This window comes from Arachis stenosperma, chromosome 7 (assembly GCF_014773155.1).
Source record: "Arachis stenosperma cultivar V10309 chromosome 7, arast.V10309.gnm1.PFL2, whole genome shotgun sequence".
Classification (NCBI taxonomy): Eukaryota; Viridiplantae; Streptophyta; class Magnoliopsida; order Fabales; family Fabaceae; genus Arachis; species Arachis stenosperma.
The window spans coordinates 20,949,690-20,968,889 of NC_080383.1; the positions used below are offsets into that span (position 1 = coordinate 20,949,690).

Here is a 19,200-nt window from a genome sequence, read left to right on the forward strand (position 1 = left end):
AAATTAATAAGGTATTTTTAAATATCTAAATTAAAATAATAAGATAAAATAACAAATTTATTTGGGTTAATGCATATTTTAGTAATTTTGTTAAAGGGCCTGTAATTGTTCAACTTCCATATCTTGGTATAAAAAAAAGGCTTGTAATTGTTCAATTTCCATATTTTGGTAAAGCGATCCATGCAATAGAATACTCTTAAAAGTTTACATAGCATTTTACTATTAGTACATACATTTGAATTTGAGTTTCGAAAGTTAATTGTATTGGTTTAGTATTGGTCTAACCAGAAAAAAAAAGGTGTAACTACCGCATCAAATGGAAGAGCAACAAATATGGATATGAAAGCCAGTACATGATGGTTTACTAAATTATGCTTGATGAAATTAGAGAGGTCCGAAAGACACAGTTGATGTCTATAAAAAAGCATCGACAACTATAGTTTGTTTTACAAAAGTCGAGTGTATTTGAAGCACACTCTTTGGAAACTGCATGATTTGTGCGCGTTCCTAAAAGGTGCTTATCCAGTCATACCTCATCTGTAACTCCTGACACCGTACCTATATCGAGGTAGAACATCAGAACATGTTGTTTTATATTATAAAGTGGTGCAGTGTATCTGGATTGGAGGTTAAGAAAATTTTCATAGACATCCTGATAAATGCATCATATGAGTGAGGATTTTACCTGTGTAGGTCAAACGTGTCATGGGTTACACAAGGAGTTGCATGAGAATAGCCACACAAGGTTGCCAAACCTACTCCCAGGAAACATTGCACAATCCAATAAGTTGCTGGATTACATAATATTATACAAAAGGCTGTGGTCTCTCGGCCATTTAGCATTCAAACAAGCATATGTCAAAAGAAACTTAGGTGAACTTGTGAGTCAGTCAGCTACTGGGGAACCGTTGGTTAAGTTCCTCCAGTATTCCAATGCAGCTTGGATGACCTCCATGCGCTTGTCATTATGGTACTTTAGCACCATGTCAACAGCAAGCCTCATATGACTGTAGTCTGTAATTTTCTGCAACCACAAGCGGTTCACTCAGCACATGTTCTAATAATACTGCAAACAGAATGCTAAAGTCTATGGTGTGTGGGTATACCTCAGCCTCGTACGAGTTCCACAGGTGGTACATTATCATCCATTGCGCAACGTACAGGCCGCAATCATTGCTAGAACAAAAAAAATGTTTTACGTATGTTATTTTTTTAAATCCTGTAACATATCATGCTGAATCAGGTGACAACAGTTACACTAAGGGAGTTCTAGATTCTGCAACACTTCATCATGCCAACAAAATAGAGGGTGAACAAAGATATCATACCATAGATAATCATGGATCAGTTAGTCACATATGACTTTAGTTCATAGCCAGCCTAAGGTAACAGAAGTAGATTTCGTATTAGGGGTACCTTCCGGGGTCCTGCCTGGTGACCTTAGGCGCCTTTATCTCGTAGTCACTGCACATAATCCTAGGATTTGTTGGTTCATCATACCAATCATCACTGTCCAGCAGCTTCTCCAGAAAGATAGCTTTATGGTTGCATCAGGGCGTACACACAAAGTTCATTATTAACGTTGCTTACCGAATAAAATGCAGTGCAGAAATTAGTTTCAACGCGAGTTGATAGACCATACCACTTTTTTAAGTTGCCGAAGTCGCTTGGGTCTGTCATCTTCTGAGGGAAGGGAGTCCAGGTACACAAGCTGTTTGCGAATGACGTCAATCACAAGCAGAAACCAATGTCCATCGCACCAAATGGGACAATAAATCTGCCAGCAGAAACCATTATCGGAATGTTCACATGCGTAATGAATTCAGAGGTAACGACAACATTACAAATCCTATCGGGACTGACCTTGCAGACCTTGTTGGCTTTGCCCATAAAATCCTCCCTAATGGCCTTCAGTGTCGTATAAGGAACTGGTCCCCTTCCAGTGGCAATTTGCTGTAACGACAAAGTTCAATGGTGGCCTTAAAACACTTTTTCATGATTATAATACTTAATAAAACAAGTTTTGTAAGTTCTCAATTCACAGGGTCTGAAAAAAAAGCAACAAATGTTAAAAAAAATAAAATTACTTTCAAAGCGCGAAATTAGTTTACTACCTGCAACAACTTGATCATCTAGAAATTTATGTTATTAATTTCAACAACAACCAATTATTAGCGGCAGAATTAACAAAAAGATTTTTATTAGAAGATAAGGTTCATGGGAAGTCAACTCACTGAGAAGGTTGTCGGCAAGAACCAATGAATCCTGGTGGAGTTCCCGGCCAGCATGCAGGCAAGTAGAATCAGCACCTGTAAACATTCACAATGCATAATGCTTAGGCATGCACTTCAGCAAAATCATGCAACTGGAAATTGGAGTATCATTTACAGGGGCTGCTGTACTGAGGCTTGTACTCACGTCGTCGACCACGGGCTTCCTTGGCTCCAGAGTTCTGAGAGCACCCCTGGTAATAGCGCAGTGCGGGCTCCGAACAAGTAGCTCGCTGCGGTGTTCAGTATTAGCAAGCATAATTTATTTCGAATGTAGTTATCACATGATTTCAACAATGTGGGTGACCATTCTTGTTAACGAAATATGCAAATCATTTATAACAGTGGAATCCAACAGAACATGCACTAGTATGAATTTTGGGATGAAAAATGTTGCTGCTATAACATTGGAACCAAGTGTGACAAACAATGTGAATTTCAACTTATGTATTCAGCATACTATGCCGCCAAAAACTAGTACAATCAGTTGTGAGACTTACTCTTGGTCAAGTTTCGTGTTGAATATGTACGCCGCAACGCATAGATCAAGGCCTACAATCTTCATGTCCTTGGTGGGGAAAAAAGTTAATGGCATACCCTGAAAGGAGAATCTCGTGTGTAGTTAGTAAATATTTTTTAGAATAAAAAATATTGTGGTATATACACCAGTTATTAAACAGAAGCTTCTAACCATAGGGTAGGACTTACACGGGGAATATTTTTCCCAATCTCCTTCCCCCACTGGCTCCTATCGACATGGCGAATCTGCAGAAAGTTTTGTTGCTCAGCATATTGGACTGCTGGGATGGAGCTGCTAGTGATGTGAGTCTTTTCTCCCTTGCTCTGGCCCACCCTAGAAATGCTCCCCGAGTTAAATAGTTTTCTCTTTCCCTTTGGGGTTTCTCCTTTTGGGGCAGGGGTCGATCCAGAACGCCGCTGTTTGTTTCTGCGCTTCAAGCGGAATGTGCTGCCTTCTGGACTAGATGGCGGCGTCGGAATTGGGAGATAGTCAGGGTCGGTTCCAGTTGTTGTGGGAGTAGCATTTTTCTTTCGCTTGTACGTCCTTAATGTTCCTCCGCTTTTTCCAATGGTCCCTTCGGTCATGGTGGTCTTCCTCGCTTTTGGAGAGTTACTTCCAATGTGGGGTGATAAAGCTTGCTGATTTATCATTTCTTTCACCAGTTCCACATACTCCTCATTTAGGAGCTTCTGGTTTCGGATAACGAATCTAACGTCGGCAATGTCAGCTCCAATTTGGGAGATGCGTTCAGCCAAAGACGTGGTTGTGATTGCGTGTTCAGGTTCCTTCGAATCCCTCCTACAACAAAAACAGGGTAACAAAGATAGATCTAACGATGATGGAAACTAAGTGAATGTTGTTATCACGTAAGTAACGTCCTTAGGCGGAGGCTTACTTGTGTTCCGACCGAATAGCATGGTTGGGGGCAACTCCAATTGTGAACCCCTAGGCGCGGAGGGTGTAGCGGAAGCTCCCGGAGCTGCCAATGAAGCCGGTTCCTTGATCTGTTCTTTTTCCATCGCCGCAACGTCTTGCACTCGAAGTACCTGCTCACACAGATCATGTTGGAATACATAATTCGGACTTGAAAACAGTGGTTTAGTGTTTCGCCATGGGAGGGTGAGGTTGTATTCCTCGGCGACGGTATCTCAAACGGTGCAGAAACCCATGCTAACAAAGAACCTCTAAAAGGTATGCATATAGGGCTAAATCTCTCTGCGTCGATGGAGATGAAGAGAGTGGCCTCGCCGTTCTGTTTGATCGGGTCACTGGCCTCTCATTGATGTAACAGGCCGTTTCACAGATTTAGGCCTCACTACGGTTACTATTGGGTTAACTTCTTGGGGCCAAATAATTGAGTAGTCATCACTTTTTAATTTGCTGTATTTAGAACTGTTTTTTTTTTTTGTGTGACTGGGCCCAACAACCCAACTTGCCTTATGGCATTACCCGCTAACATCCCTCATCCGAATGACCCCGTATAAAACACATTAATGTTATAGTAAAAAAAAATAACAGTAATGTTAAGGCCAAAGAAATTTGAGTAATGTTTTTAAGACTAACTTTTTTTGTTAGGATAGATAAATAAATTTATGCGACCCAAAACTTAGTTTTGGTTTTTTTTACTTTTTTTTTTGCCGGTTCGCAAAAAGTTATCGAATGTTACTAATAACATGTACTCTCTTTTATTTAAAAAAAAACACATGTACTTTCTTTTTAGTTGAAAGAAAAACCGCTGACAAAAAAAAATTAAAGTTCAAGGAAAAACATGTACTCTCTTTAGTTTGTTGCATAATATGCAGAATGATTAAACCATTAATTGATTCAACCAAAATATTAACATAAAAGACTGTCAACGAAATGGGATGAAATTAAAATGTGTTGACTTAGGGTGAATTCTAAACTTAAGATCGCAAATTTTTTATTCAAATTTTTCACTGTAGAAGTACTATTAGTTTTTTATTTATTTGTCATCAAACAAAAAAAAATTTCAGATATTTGCAGACGTTAATTTATGTTGTACCTGCCAAATATTTTTATTATTTACACATGACATTTTTGTAAATCCTAGACATATTTCATTCATATACTAAAAAAGATATAAGAACTTTACTAAGTTATGTTTTGAAAGTGATTTCAGGTATTTATATACTTGAGTCTTTAACCACATAGATACAGAAATTTGTCATATTAATTGAAAGACATGAACATGAATAAGTGGAATAAATCTTGTCTACCTACAATAAATTACTACAGTCCTATACAATGATGAAATGCACATAACATTACCTAACTTTATGGAGATCAGTTGAATCATTTAATGTTTCTTCGAGAAATAAGAATTTCATAAACAGATCTGATAGACATTTTCGCACCAAGTACTTCAAGCATATTAAATGAAGACATAACTAGGAGACTTAAAACAAGAATGAAAGTGAGGTCTTTCACTTGAAGTATGCCCCATAATGGTAAAAACAGGGCGTGAGAATAAACAATCTATTTCAGTAAGTAACTTTTTTCCGTGTGTGGTGTTGTCGTATTAATAGTGAATATTCGCATGATGAATTCTAACAAAGAGGCGAGGCAGATGAGCTGGACATGAGTACCTGTTTCAGCTTTCGGAGTCGTACGGAAACAGTGCCTAAACCCTCAGGATGTAGTTCTCGTAGTAGTTGTCCGACTTCAAGTAAGGCTTGGCAAAGTTTTGAAAATCTAGACTTCTGCGTGATCTTTAAACATAAACAACATAGTTGGAAGGCATATGTAGAGCTAGTATGATGTGCAATGGAGATGGAGGGATTATTCCTTTGGAGACTCCATAGCCATCACTTATGAGATGAAACAGTGTGGCCTAATTAGTCTTATTTACTTACGTTATCACTAGAAGAAGAATAGAGTTTTTTAACTTTAGAGAACCAAGGATAATCCGGATAAGACTTTTAACTTCAGGTTAGTGGCATGCGCCTTTTGAAGTGGAGTTGATAACTGGATGTGACGGTCGCACATGACAGCTGCAACTGAGTTGACATGAACCGCGGCTACAATTGATTGATTAAGCAAAAGATTATAACCACATGCCATCGTTTAAGGTTCGCCGTTTTAGTACATAGTATTTTGCTGGTACTGCCTTCAGCGAGCCAGAACATTATTTCCATGCAAAACAATAAAAATTATGACAAAAAGTTTTGGGATAAAAAATATTCAAAAATTTTAAAAATATATCAAAGTAAAGGAAAAGCTTGTAACTAAGATATTTAATATTGAAATAATACATTATTTATACTTTATGAATATCGATATATTGTTAAGTAAGAAGTACGACTTATTTATACATTAAATATATAATAATAACTATAATAATAATACATGGTATTAATCATTGCAATTAATTTTATTATTTTTTAACTGACATATAAAATATTATATTTTTGACAAATATTTCATAAATTTTTAATATTAAAGAGTTAAATTTAACTCATTAATTTTAAAATATAAATTTTAAAACCATAAAAAATAACTTATTAACACAAAATATTAACTAATATTGATAAAAATAATTCGCTCTTAGTATTTTTTTAAGGATGCTAAAGAATCAAGATAGTTATTACTATTTATTTATAATTTATAATGAAATTTTTTAATAATGTATAAAAAATATTTATAATTATTTTTTTAATAACTAAATGTACTCTTTATTATATTTATTATAGATATTATTATATGTATTTTTTATTAACGTTTATACCGTAATAAATCAAAATAATATACATTCATTTATATATCTTGGTGTACACCTAATAAATCGAATTGGAATGTGAATTTTTTCATTAGGTTATGTATAAATACTAAAAATTCTCAAATACTAGAATTTTAAATCCCTATCAGAATAAACAAATAAACAAATTAAACTCCTTTTAAAAAAAATATTGGTTTACAAAAATAAATAAATTTAATTAACATGAATTTTCAAACAAAAATTCTTTTACATAAATAAAAATATAGATTAATTATCTAAATCAATCATTGGAGTTTTTAAAGTTATATTTTAGTTTCTTAAATTTCCAAATAAATAAAACAATGTCTAATGTTTATTATTGTTAGACAATTCGGTCTCTTTTTAATTTGATTCGAAGAGTTAAGTATAAAATTGTCCCTACCAATTTGAGAAAATCAAAATAGTTCTTAAAAATAATTAAGTATTTTTAAAACAGTCATTTTCATTACAGGAATCAAATTGAAGGGATACTATATATGAGCCCGTTTGGGAAACAATAAAAGCTATTATTTTTTATTTTTGAATTATGAAAAGTCATAATAAGCGTGTTTGGAATCGTTTAAAAAAAACCTTTTAACTTTTCAAAAAGTTAATTCACAGCATTGTGATGAAGTAGAGATATATGACTTCTCATTCTCAATTCTACCACTTTCTTACAAAAATTGACTTTAAAACAAAAAAATTTACTTTCATTCTTGGCTATGTGAAGATGTTTTCTGTTTTTGCTGAGAATACTATCCCTCCACTGTTATAAAATAACTAAATAAATAAATAAGGAAGAGGTAACAAATATAAAATATAAAGAGAGGGAAAGAAGTATTGCAACATAAAAGAGAGAGAATTGTTTATTACTTTTGTGTGTATTCAAAGGCCTTAGCCTATGCTCCTATTTATACATGTGCAAGGCTTCCCTTTTTTAAACTACATTAAATTCATTCATCCTTGTGAAACTCTATCTTATGAAAAATGGGCATCCACATAAGATGTGATAAGCCATTCTTATCACAACAACCACCATTTTAACGCAAGGTTCCATCTCGTAGAAGCACTGTCCTTGCACCACCATTTTCGCGTAATAATTTATCTGCTGAAAGTATTGATCCTCTACCACCATTTTAAAATAAATTACCTATTGCATATATTTCTTCAAGTTATTTTTTTTATCATTTAATCACTCTATTTTTATTATTAACTTTATATTTAATTGTGTGTAGTACGAAATCTCAGTTTTATTTTTATTTGTTTCAAATGCGATTTTATTTTTATATAACTTATTGTTATTTTTATAGTTAGTTATAACAAATTAATAAGTGTTTGACCCCAATAAAGGAGGAGGCTAATAGGAGTAATATATATATATATATATATATATATATATATATATATATATATATATATATATATATATATGCATTGACGCACATTTTATATTTGTGTTGTATGTTCACCTACCATATCATATCATACACAATAAAATAGCAAATACTAACTATATAATAATTTTTTGGCATTGTCATCAACATTATTGTGAAATAAAATTTTATTACTATTCACCACATACAAAAACACTACGTGGTAAAAACCAATTGTCTAAAAAATGGAACTAATAGGAGAACAAATAAAGAATCAATTGCCTAAACTATTGTAATCTTAGTGATTAGGTTACGTAAACATTTAATATTAAAAAGTATTTGTTATCATCGTTATTTTAATTTTTATTTTCTTGTGTAAAAAAATGTATCTTTTGAGTTATTTATCCAAACGCTACAACTTTAAAATAAGTACTTCTATAACTAAAAATCAAAATACAAAATAACTTATTTATAAGTTGCTATTAATAAAAGTCCTCGTTTTCCAAAAAAATTTATTTAAGTTGTTTATCCAAACTGGTGGTATATTGTCTAACAAAAAGAATAAGGCTTAGGGTTGGTTTGGTAAAACTTTTACTTTTCGAAAGTAGCTAATAAAAGCTGTCTTTTAAAAGATAGCTTTTTAAAAGCTGCAGGCACTTGCGTTTGGTAAAACCAGGTCAAAAATAGCTTTTAATAAGCACAAATACTATAATTGTGTTTGGTAAAATAGTTTTTAAAAATTCAAAAAATTATAATAAACATATTTATAACGAAGAATATTTTTTTTTTTAAATTTTAGAGACTAATAATTTAAATATTTGTTTGATTTATTCTCTATATTAATATAAATAGAGTTATCAATAGTCAATAATAAAATTGTATGTAATCCAATGTTAGTACTGATACATCCATTACTCATCTATATTGACTCACTTTTATAAATCACATAAAATGGGACACATATCTCAAGTAAAATTATATATCTATATTTATATATGTATATATATGCTGTTATTATAATTTTGACTAATGTTCATGAAGTTGGTGTACGAAAATTTTATGATTGGTTTCCATAAATCAGGTCTCCTTCTTCACGTTCTAAAGAACAGAGAAAAATAAACATCTACTAGAAAATACAAAAACAACTTACAAAAAAAATATAAATAGATAGAAGTTCATCCTAATACGTGATAGAGATGTATTTGTGTTGAAATTGTGAAAATTAATTTGGAAAATAAAAAATATATGAAGATTGTGTTAGAATTTGTGAAGATTAGGTTGAGAAATTAGAAATATATGAATATTTCAATTGCAATATAATGAAGAAAATATGTGTGGGAAAACAAATAAAATCTGGTGTTAATAATTAATAATGGTAATTTTGAATATTTATTATATTAGATTTTTTTTAATTTTGATAAACACATGCCAACTTTAAAAAAGCTCCCTCTTAGGTGCTTTCAAAAGCACCATAACTTTTAAAAGCAAATGAGGTACTTGTGCTTTTAAAAAGCACAAGCACCTATTCAAATAACTTTACCAAACCCAGCCTTAGTTTGATAAAATTTTTACTTTATAACATTAGCTTATAAGGGCTAGTTATTAAAATACAGCTTTTTAAAAAGTGTAGAATTTATATTTGACAAATCAATTTAAAAATAACTTTTAATAAACACAAGTAATAATAATTACATTTCGTAAAATAGTTTTTAAAATGTAATAATACTTTAAAAATTAAAAGACATAGCTTTAACCATCAAATTTGAAAATTAGTTAACATATGAGATTATAGTACACTTTTAAAATATGACAAGTACAAGCTAACTTTAAAAAAACTTTACCTTATTTGCTTTCAAACGTCTCGCGGTTTTTTAAAATCTGCAAGTACAAATTCACGCTCTTTTTGATTCACCAAGCACAGAATGAGGAGCTTGTATTTAAAAAAAACAAATATCTTTTCAAAAAAATTTACGAAATCAAACCTAAATATTATGGATTCTTTTGTGTATTTTAAAATTTAAGAGACTCAAATGTTTAATATTAAAAATTTTGAACATATTATTGGATAATAATTTAAAAATATATTACATAATTAAAATTTACAATTTTAAAAATTATCATTTTATATAATTTTAAATTAATGTTACAACATTTAAATTAAACGATCTTAATTTATAAGATATGATAGTATTTATGAATACTAATATAAATATTATAATTTTGTCAAACAAAAAAATTCGACAACTATCAAATAAAGGAAAGATTTTCAGAGAGAGAAGAAATGTCATCGACTGTTTTCCTCTCCTTTTTCTTTTTTATTTTTTTCCTCTTGCTTATAAATTAGATTTTTTTTTTGAAGTCATGTATTGTGAATTTGCTTATTTACTATCTTCATCTTAAAAAAAAAGCAAAACAACCCAAGCTTTTTTTTTCTCTGATTTTTACTGATTGTTTTTCATATTTTTGTTGGCCTGGTACCTTAGCCCACAATATAAGACTCAACTTTTTGGTGCTCAATTTCCCAATTTACCCTCACGGTAACATTCCAAGAATAACCGTGTTTATTATTCTCATCACTAACTACCTTTTATAATCCTTCATTCAAGTGTCACATAACTACTGGTTGGTCAACACTTAGTCACCACTAGGTATCACTAACTATGCTACCAGAGAACTGACCTTGTTATAATATCATAATCACTAAATAAATTTTTTAGCATATTATTATAGGCGTGTGATTTATTTCATTCTTATTACAATTTTTGTATTTAATATTTTAGAATAAAAGTGAGATTCTGTTAGTGGCTCAAGAAAATTTTTAGAGCCTAAGAAAGTGGAGGTACGTTTTAAATAGTATATATATATATATATATATATATATATATATATATATATATTTTACTGGTTCTTGAAATTTGATATACAACACTAAAAAATTGAAATTTGATATACAACACTAAAAAATTTTGGTATCTATTAGTTGACATGGTTTATAATGATGCCAGAAATTGGTTATATATTGAATTTTGTTAGTTTATATATGATGTTATTAAAATTTTGAATTTTGTTAGTATAACAATTATTAAATTTAAATATTTAAATTTCTCCACACTCCCCTCCTTATTTTCTGTAGACGGAAAAATTTCATCGTGTTCTGCCCTCAGCCCTTCTTCCACACTGCTCACACCTATCGCTCCTCTCTCCATCTAAAATTCTAAAAAATACATAGAATATATATATATATATATATATATATATATATATATATATATATATATATATATATATATATATATATTGAATTTTGTTAGTTTATGTATGATGCCATTCAAATTTTAAATTTTTTTTAGTCTAAAAATTATTAAATATAAATATTTAAAATTATATATTAAATTTTTAAATAATTTTTTTTAAAAATTAAAATTTAAGTTTATCGTCGGAGTTATCGTCTTAAACCCATCGTAACTATTAATTTAATTATTAATAATAAATACTATATTATCGTCGAATTTATTAGGAGAAAAATCTGACAGTAATAAGCTCTAAAATTTCATCAATTAAAAGTTTATATCCGCTACTAAATTTTTCGGTAATTAATGCTGGATGAAAAAATTCGCGGATAAATAGTTACGGACGAGATTTTACTGTCAGATTTATTTCGCTGCTAAATTTAACGGTAAATTCGACGATTTTTTAGTAGTGCATATCTTTTCGAAGCTTTTTTTTAATAAACTACTAAAATAGTGCTCGAAAATTTATATAGTTGACAAAAAGAATCCTATAAATATTAATGAAAAACAAATTATTGAAAAATTTAAAAATGCGACAAAAAAACGAGATATTAAACATATATTCTAAAATATATTTTAGAGATAAAATTTTAATATAAATTTTGCAATTATCAGTAGAAAAATAAAATTTTCATTCTTAAAATTTGATAATTTTATTTTAAATGATTTTTTTTAAAAAAATTTTATTGTAAATTTTCAATTTTTTAAAAAAATAAAAGAATCTAAAGATAAAATTTTGTTTAAATTTTTTTTGTATATTTTTTAAATATTAGTAAAAGATTCAAATGAAATGAATAAATTATTTGTTAAATATAAAAAAAATTTAATTATAAAAAATATAATAATTATTAATTATTTTGATTACATTTTGAAATCATTAAACAACTATTTTATCGATAACATCAGAATTTATTTGTAAGCGCTAAATCTTACCAAATTGATATTTAAGTTTTTTTGTTTTTTATTTTTATGAAAAATTCGCCGTAGCCTTTTAAGCTTACCTAAAAATAAAATTTCTTATTCTTCTCCCTATTGTTCCACTTCCGGTGACAGTGATTCACGAAGGGGCGGTTCAATTCTTTTCGAAGGGTTTCAAAGAAGCTAAGAACTATGGTGTGGGGACTCTTCCCCAATGATCCTCTTTCTGGTACTATTTTCTTTTCTTCAAACTTTTCTCTTCTTCTTCTTCTTCTTCCGACGAAGCACTGTGCATGTGATTTTGTGGTCATTCCATAATAATCGGATTGACAAATAGTACTTTGCATCTTAGCATTTAGGGTTTATTAGTATATTATGGTATTCCATGGGTTCTTTTCTAATTTAATTTTTGTTGCAGGTGAAGATAAGTACTACATTTTCAAAACTGGAACTTATAAAGTTGGTCGAAAAGGTACTTTTTTTTTATGGTTCCTACTAATTACTTTTGGAACTGTTTTTTGACCAAGTACTTTTTTAATCTCTTTGGCACAAGTTTTTTGTAAGTAGTTAATGCTTGATGCATGGAAGAAAGAAAACGCAAAAATGTAGAGATAAACTTGATGTTGAGCTGAAATTTCAATTTTGTTGTAAATTAATTGAGTTGTCCTTGTCCAACTAACAAATATGGGATAGGCTCTGATGCTATGTTGAAATCCATGGCTATCAGATAGAAAAGAGAGTTGAGAGAAGGTCGGAAGAATGTAGATTCGATACAGATAGAAATTAGAATGAGAGAAGTTGATGTAATACAAGTGATATTGGTTTATGTTAGAGTAGCTAACTAGTAACTAATCTTAACTATCTAACTAAGACAATATTATCTCTAATGATGAGGATCACAGTCCTGAGTAGTTGATCAAAGTGATTCGCATCCAATTTCAGAACTTCAACCTTGGGTTTCATCATTTTGTTTTCTTAAATAAAAAGTTGTTGGTATTTGCTTGCAGGTTGTGATGTAATCATCACTAAAGATAAAGGGGTTTCTCGGGTTCATGCAGAAATAATTGTTAATGCGATGAACCTGTTAAACTCTTTACCGAATGAACGTTCTCTTATGTCACCAAATGTACAGATCAAAGATTGCTCAAAATATGGGACATTTATTAGCAAGAATAATGGACACAGGAAGAAAGTTCATGAGCTTCCAAACAAAGAAACAGCTCTGGACAATGGCGATCTTGTCTCGTTTGGTACTGGTAGTGCTACCTACAAGTATGTTAACTATCTAACTGTTGAAGTTTTCTACTCCTTTTGTTCTATTTGCTTTTAATTAAAATCCTTGCAATGCTTTTGTAGATCTATGTCATATACCTAGATGCAATCTCATGACATCTAACTGTCTTTCACTTACATGCTCTAAAGTCTTAACACTTCTAAATTTACTCTGGCAGGTTTTGCCATGTCCCACTTATGTTTTTCATTTGTTCCTTGGACAAAGTAGATCAATCTATTGAAGAGAAAATTTCGTCAATTGGTTAGTGACGAAAATCCTTATAAAGGTTCTTCAATTCCTATAGTTCATGAGTAAATGTGCTTTCAATTTGCTTTAACATGTGTACGCACTGCACATGATCTTGTTTTGGTATGGAAGAAAGCGCTAATATTTTTGCCAGAATCAGGGCCTGCAGTGTGAAAAGAGATAATAGGTTCTGAAAAGTTGTCACTAACTTGCTTTATCCCTATTAGTGATGCAATTTTGGTATTATCAAATGTTTAAATTTTGGTTGCTTCAAGCCTTGAACAAATATTATTAATTGTGGTGGGAAACTAATAAATATGCTGGTAATGGGGTAGAGTTTGCATATTGTTGATAATGACTTGGCAAAATAACTTATTTTATATAAATTGAAATCAGATAAGTCCTTGGCCAGGTAACTTATCTTGCTCCATGGTTATTACGTTAGAAGTCCTTTGCTTAATGAAGCATTTGCTTTGTCTCAACATGAATAGTGACCAACTTGCACTTTAATTCAGGTGCTGCTAGTACTTGTACCTTAAGTGAAGATTGCACACACGTTCTAGTGGATCAACTCATGCCATTGAAGAAGGATATTGTTGACGCTGTTGTAGCAAAAAAACATTGTGTTCTCAAAACATGGCTTGAGGTATAGAAGCATTCAGTGATTGTATTGATCATGTCAGTTTCCTGTTAAACAATTAATCTGTTACAGCCAATGGAACAATCATACTTGTCGAAGTGTTATAATACTGCTGCTTACTTGCTTTTCATAATCATCATATTCATATTTTCATGGTTGATGTTGATTATTTTCTGATGCATTTTAAACGAAGTGGCCTTTATGATTGCCGTAGCAATTTTCCTCAATAAAATGGGTGACTATGTAAAAAAGAGTTGACATATAGGGATACATAACTCAAAACATCTTATGCAGTTTATACCAATGTAGCAATAACATATTTCAATTCTTGTTACCTTCTCAAACAGAGTGAATGATTTGCTATGTTTCTGGTTCTAAGCCTAATTGTAATTTTTCATTTAACTCGTGGAACCTTGTACTTTGTCATGAATTCTCATGATTGCATCTATTTTCTACATTTTAGAGTCACGTCATGCACAAGGAGTACATGTTACATATTCATTCATTCTTCTGTGTTTGTCAGCTGCTTAGACCTTGCATTGTTAATCTGCATTTGGATTATTGATTATTCATAACTCAACAGCCATAACATACTATCTAACATATAGTCATAGACCCGAATATGAGATTCTTGAAGGATTTTAGTGTAGAACAAGATAAGCTGCTTCACTCATGTTGAAAGTTTCAGTTCTGAGTTCTGACCATTGTTTCCTTTATAGGATTTTGCAGAAAAGAATATTGTCACTGATATGCCTAGCTGTTATTCGTAAGTGTTCCTTTAACAGTTAACTTTGGATTTGGTATAGGGAGCTTGTCATTTATTGCTTTTTTACACCATTTAGGCTAACTAAAGATTCTTTCTTCTTTTCCTTTTGTATCCCTTTTGGTCCTTCTCAAGCAGATATATACCAACGGTGTCAGTGGAAGGAAGATCTATCAAAGTTGCTGACCCTAAAACTCGTGAAAATTGCTTGAAAGGATACACGTTTTTGTTAGAATCTGTGCATATGGTATCTATTTTCTAGAGCCCTTTATACTCACCAGTACTGCAACTTAAGCATAATGATTAAGAAATTATTTTTTTTTTCAACACAAATTTCCGTTCTCGACAAAAAAATAAAAAAAAGAACATGCTGGTAGATTTTCTATACTTCTTTTCTTGGATTTGTTTTGCCATTTTGGGTTCTCAAGTACTATGCAGGAACAGCAACAAACAAGTTTCCGAACCTATAAGATAAACAGATATTGCTACTTTTGGGCATAACATGTCTTTATAACCTACTTATTTAAGTCTTTTCTCTGCCTTACAGTACAAATTCAGGGATCAGCTCAAATCTTTGTTGGATGTCACTGGTGCAAAAACTGTCTCCTATGAATATTTTTGTTCAAATAGTCAGGTATGTTTTTTCATTCATTTTTTTTCTTCTTCTTTATGTTTTCAATTTTGCAAATTACAAGGTGGAATCATCAACTCTGAAAGTGAGATAAGTAGGTTGAATAATGTACCTGCCTCTAACTCCGTGGATGTTTATATACATTCTATTCTATGTGCCCTAAATGAGCATTTGGAATAAATAAATAAATAAATAAAATATGTAGAATCTCATGTCTTATCTATCATAGACAGGCATAGTTTACAGTAGGACATATTGAAGTGGTAGATCCATGTTGGTTACCCCATCTAGTACCATCTTTTTTCCTTCAGCCCTCTTTCTCATTCTTGCGTTAACCCAACTCACATATCACCATATAGCAAAAGTTTTCTTATTATCAAAAAGAAAAAAATTGCAGCTTGCAAATCTGATTTGCAATACTCGTGTTTAGACAATATGCTCTGGCCAATTATAATCTCTTATTAGAAAAGATATATACTTCATGATGGTAATTCTCATTTATTCCATGTAGGGTTCAGATTATGGAGACGATAATCGTTTGATTTGTGTCATCCCAGGCGTACCAGCATGCAAATCTGATCGCTTCAATAAATTAAGTTCTTTGCTTAGAGTGAATGAGATGGATGTAATATTTGCTGCTTTAAGTGGACATCTTGATCCATCGATACTGAAGTCACCATGCAGTAAGTACCGCTTAGATCTATCTATTTGATTAAGTTTGTACTTTACCGAGTTACTATAACAAACTGTGTGTATTGCTGCAGTACTTGTTTCATCTTCATGCTCCACAGACGAGACAGTGGTAGCAGATTCAGATACTGAAGTTGAAACAGCCACATCAGCCCATGCAACTGAGACATTCCTCAACGGAAATACCATACAATATGTTAAAACTGAAGAATTGGATGATGATTCTGGCAGTATGGATAACAAAAAACATGAGAAAATGGAACCATCCGCAGTTGATGTTTCTACCAGATCAATTGACATAAAACAAGCAAAAACAGCGTCACCCTTGGATGATTGTTCTGTCAAATTGGACACTCATGCTATGAGCTTCAGAGATGGTAGTGGTAGTATAAAAGTGAAGAAAGACAAGGTTGATGATTATGGAAGTGGAAATGCAGATATTATTTATAGTCAAGATCTAGTTGTCCGAGATGTAACCAGAGTAACTAACACGAGTAGTGCACAAAACAGCAGCGTTCCAAATTTTAAACATTTTAGAAAGGTTGGTATGGTGCTATCTCTTGCATAATAATAGCTACCTTATGATGTCGAAGGTTGGACCTTGCAGAATTGAACATATTTTGGCTATCTAGTTCTTTTTTGTGACTTATCTGACCTCTAATTTCCAACATAGTTTTTTTGCTTCTCACAAGTCAACTTATTAAATTTTCATACGGTGTCATGGCTATTGTCACTTAATGAATCACATGCCTAACTATTCTGGTTTTCTTTGGAATGGAATTGCAGACACATACTCAATCTGGTAATAGTTTTGAAAGTCTTGTTCCGTTTGCAAAATATCCATACAAGTAAGGATGACACAAAATCTAATTTGTGTATTATTTCAAATAAAATCTGGCTAGCCATATTTAATTGCTTTTCTCGTAGTAATAAGTTGTGTCATATTTCCTTGTTTTCTACCCCAGGGACTCTGATTTTGGGAATGATGAGGTACATGAGTCTGTGAAAGAGGAAAAACGGCGGAAGAAAATGGAAGCTGTGGCTGAAGACCTTTTTAATAATGAGAAGGTAAGTTTGATACTCTTTCCTTGGGTCCATATTTAAGCTTGGCTTGTTGTATCTGCCTTAACATCTTTATACGTGTTCATGCTGCAGGCAAGAAAGCGAGGCACAGCTGGTTCACTTCGTGGGATCCTTATTTCGTGAAGGTAATCTTAGGCATTTTTTTTATCTGTGTAAGACTTGGTAAATACTGATGAATCTTTATGTATTCAAGCACATAGTGTGTCGAAGTACCAAAATAATTTCAAATCAATTACCAGCCATATGACAGATGAGGATAAAAACCGGCAAGTAGGACCAAATTGTCATTTTGCAGGGCAAAGAAGAGAGAGAATTTACACTGAGGTCAATCCTAAATCAGTAAACTTTCCACTACTATTCCATAGATGTACCGGTTTTGTTTCTACCTATTCTCTGTTGTCTATGTCTTTATCCCAGAATTAGGATGTGAATTATTGCAATGTTACTATTTTTCAGAAAAAATGTGTATAAAATTAGATAGTGTAGAATTATGGCGGTCCGGTACCTTTGTTTTTGATTGATAATGAAGTTATTGGCATTTGAAATATATATGGTTTCAGTTGGTGTAACGTAATCTCTGCCTAACATTGTTAAGCACTCTTTTAGGGTATATTTTTCTATCAAGAATTACATCTCCGTTGCAATAACCTCTAAAAATTGATAAAAATTGGTATAATTGAAAATTAAATGTATTTAAACATATATGTCCATGTATATTTATTTTTGGCTGTAATAATATAGTTTATTTATTCATTTATTCATTTGAGAGTTATCATTAGATTGTTGGAGAAACAGAAACTAAACCTACTGGACATTACCGGAAATATAGTGAGTTTGAATTGAGAATCTCCACTGAATATCCGGCCTAATAATTGTAGTACTATTTTGTTCTTTTCAATTAAACATTTCTTTTTAAAACTTTATTGGTCTGAAGTCTGAAGTCGAACATTTTGCATCTGTTCCTCGTTTATTTGTTACTAGCATTTATTATGCCTGTGAAACATCTCAGGTTAATTCTCACAGGATCATCTATGTTAAAATGATGATTATCCAAATAATTGATTGTTAAAATAAATATAATTAATCTTTATTCTTTTCCAATTAATCTTAAATAAATTTCAGTTATTTTTTCTCAAAAAAGGGGGGCAGATAAATCAATATTTGGGGTGAGCTCTATATAAATTTTAGTATAAATTCTATTTTAAACTTCAATTACACAATGCGCTATGATATTTTGAGGTAGTTCTTTACTAAGATAATATGAACTTTCTCTTTCACTATATTTATGATACGAAAAAGGAGGTAAATAAAACACAAGAAATAAATTGAATAGGAAAGATAAATTGAAATTGAAAATAGAAAAAAATAAAGGATAGGTTGAATTGAATACAAAAAGAATTATTTTACTTTTTATTCAATTTTTTGATGCAACAAAAAAGTGATTTATTCAATTTAATTTTGTTCACACTATAGTTTGAGGATTAAATTAAATGGAATTATTCAACTTTCTTTCCAATTTTTCGATGCAATAAGAGAAGAATTCGCTCAACTTTACTTGTCTACACTATGGTTTTATCACAAAACTAAAAAGGGATATTTTACATCTCTAATAACTCTATGATGACTATAATAATTTAGAATGTATTTATAACCTCATAATAGGTTAAATAAAGAAAATCCTAAACCCACTAATGTAAAGCCCAATTTAATAACCAAATAAATAAAATCAAAATACATAAAATTAAGCAT

General features: G+C 31.2%; 2 protein-coding genes across 4 annotated transcripts; one reads left to right on the plus strand and one right to left on the minus strand.

Moving 5' to 3' along the window:
* Positions 1–238: 238 nt before the first annotated feature.
* On the minus strand, positions 239–5,871 carry LOC130939535 (uncharacterized). The gene is made up of 13 exons (XM_057867634.1): positions 5,755–5,871; positions 5,397–5,519; positions 3,721–3,836; positions 2,979–3,588; positions 2,771–2,868; positions 2,389–2,503; positions 2,235–2,309; positions 1,864–1,953; positions 1,643–1,777; positions 1,417–1,537; positions 1,107–1,176; positions 686–1,024; positions 239–558 (listed from the first exon to the last, which is right to left on the minus strand). Exons 1-10 carry the CDS (start codon positions 5,869–5,871, stop codon positions 1,451–1,453), a joined length of 1,566 nt encoding a protein of 521 aa, XP_057723617.1. The 3' UTR covers positions 239–558; positions 686–1,024; positions 1,107–1,176; positions 1,417–1,450.
* A 6,347-nt stretch (positions 5,872–12,218) lies between these two features.
* LOC130939439 (nibrin homolog) lies at positions 12,219–18,021 on the plus strand. Of its 3 annotated transcripts, none has more exons than XM_057867541.1 (14): positions 12,219–12,354; positions 12,544–12,597; positions 13,133–13,397; positions 13,577–13,659; positions 14,160–14,290; positions 15,004–15,050; positions 15,186–15,294; positions 15,595–15,681; positions 16,190–16,361; positions 16,443–16,909; positions 17,155–17,216; positions 17,334–17,436; positions 17,524–17,576; positions 17,645–18,021. In XM_057867541.1, the coding sequence occupies exons 1-13, from the start codon at positions 12,318–12,320 to the stop codon at positions 17,572–17,574; spliced, it is 1,668 nt and encodes a 555-aa protein (XP_057723524.1). In that variant the 5' UTR covers positions 12,219–12,317; the 3' UTR covers positions 17,575–17,576; positions 17,645–18,021. The 3 variants fall into 3 exon arrangements, with proteins under 3 accessions (XP_057723524.1, XP_057723526.1, XP_057723525.1); XM_057867543.1 differs by having other exon boundaries at positions 17,652–18,021; XM_057867542.1 differs by having other exon boundaries at positions 17,691–18,021.
* Positions 18,022–19,200: the final 1,179 nt, after the last annotated feature.

Excerpts from the sequence above, each read along its gene's own strand:
- LOC130939439 (XM_057867541.1), top strand. The coding sequence starts at position 12,318 with ATGGTGTGGGGACTCTTCCCCAATGATCCTCTTTCTG. Across the intron at positions 13,398-13,576 it reads ACTGGTAGTGCTACCTACAA|GTTTTGCCATGTCCCACTTA; the intron begins GTATGTTAACTA and ends TTACTCTGGCAG. Across the intron at positions 17,437-17,523 it reads ACCTTTTTAATAATGAGAAG|GCAAGAAAGCGAGGCACAGC; the intron begins GTAAGTTTGATA and ends TTCATGCTGCAG.
- LOC130939535 (XM_057867634.1), bottom strand. The coding sequence starts at position 5,871 with ATGGCATGTGGTTATAATCTTTTGCTTAATCAATCAATTGTAGCCGCG. Across the intron at positions 3,837-5,396 it reads GACTCCGAAAGCTGAAACAG|GTACTTCGAGTGCAAGACGT; the intron begins GTACTCATGTCC and ends CTGTGTGAGCAG. Across the intron at positions 1,538-1,642 it reads TTCGGCAACTTAAAAAAGTG|CTATCTTTCTGGAGAAGCTG; the intron begins GTATGGTCTATC and ends GCAACCATAAAG.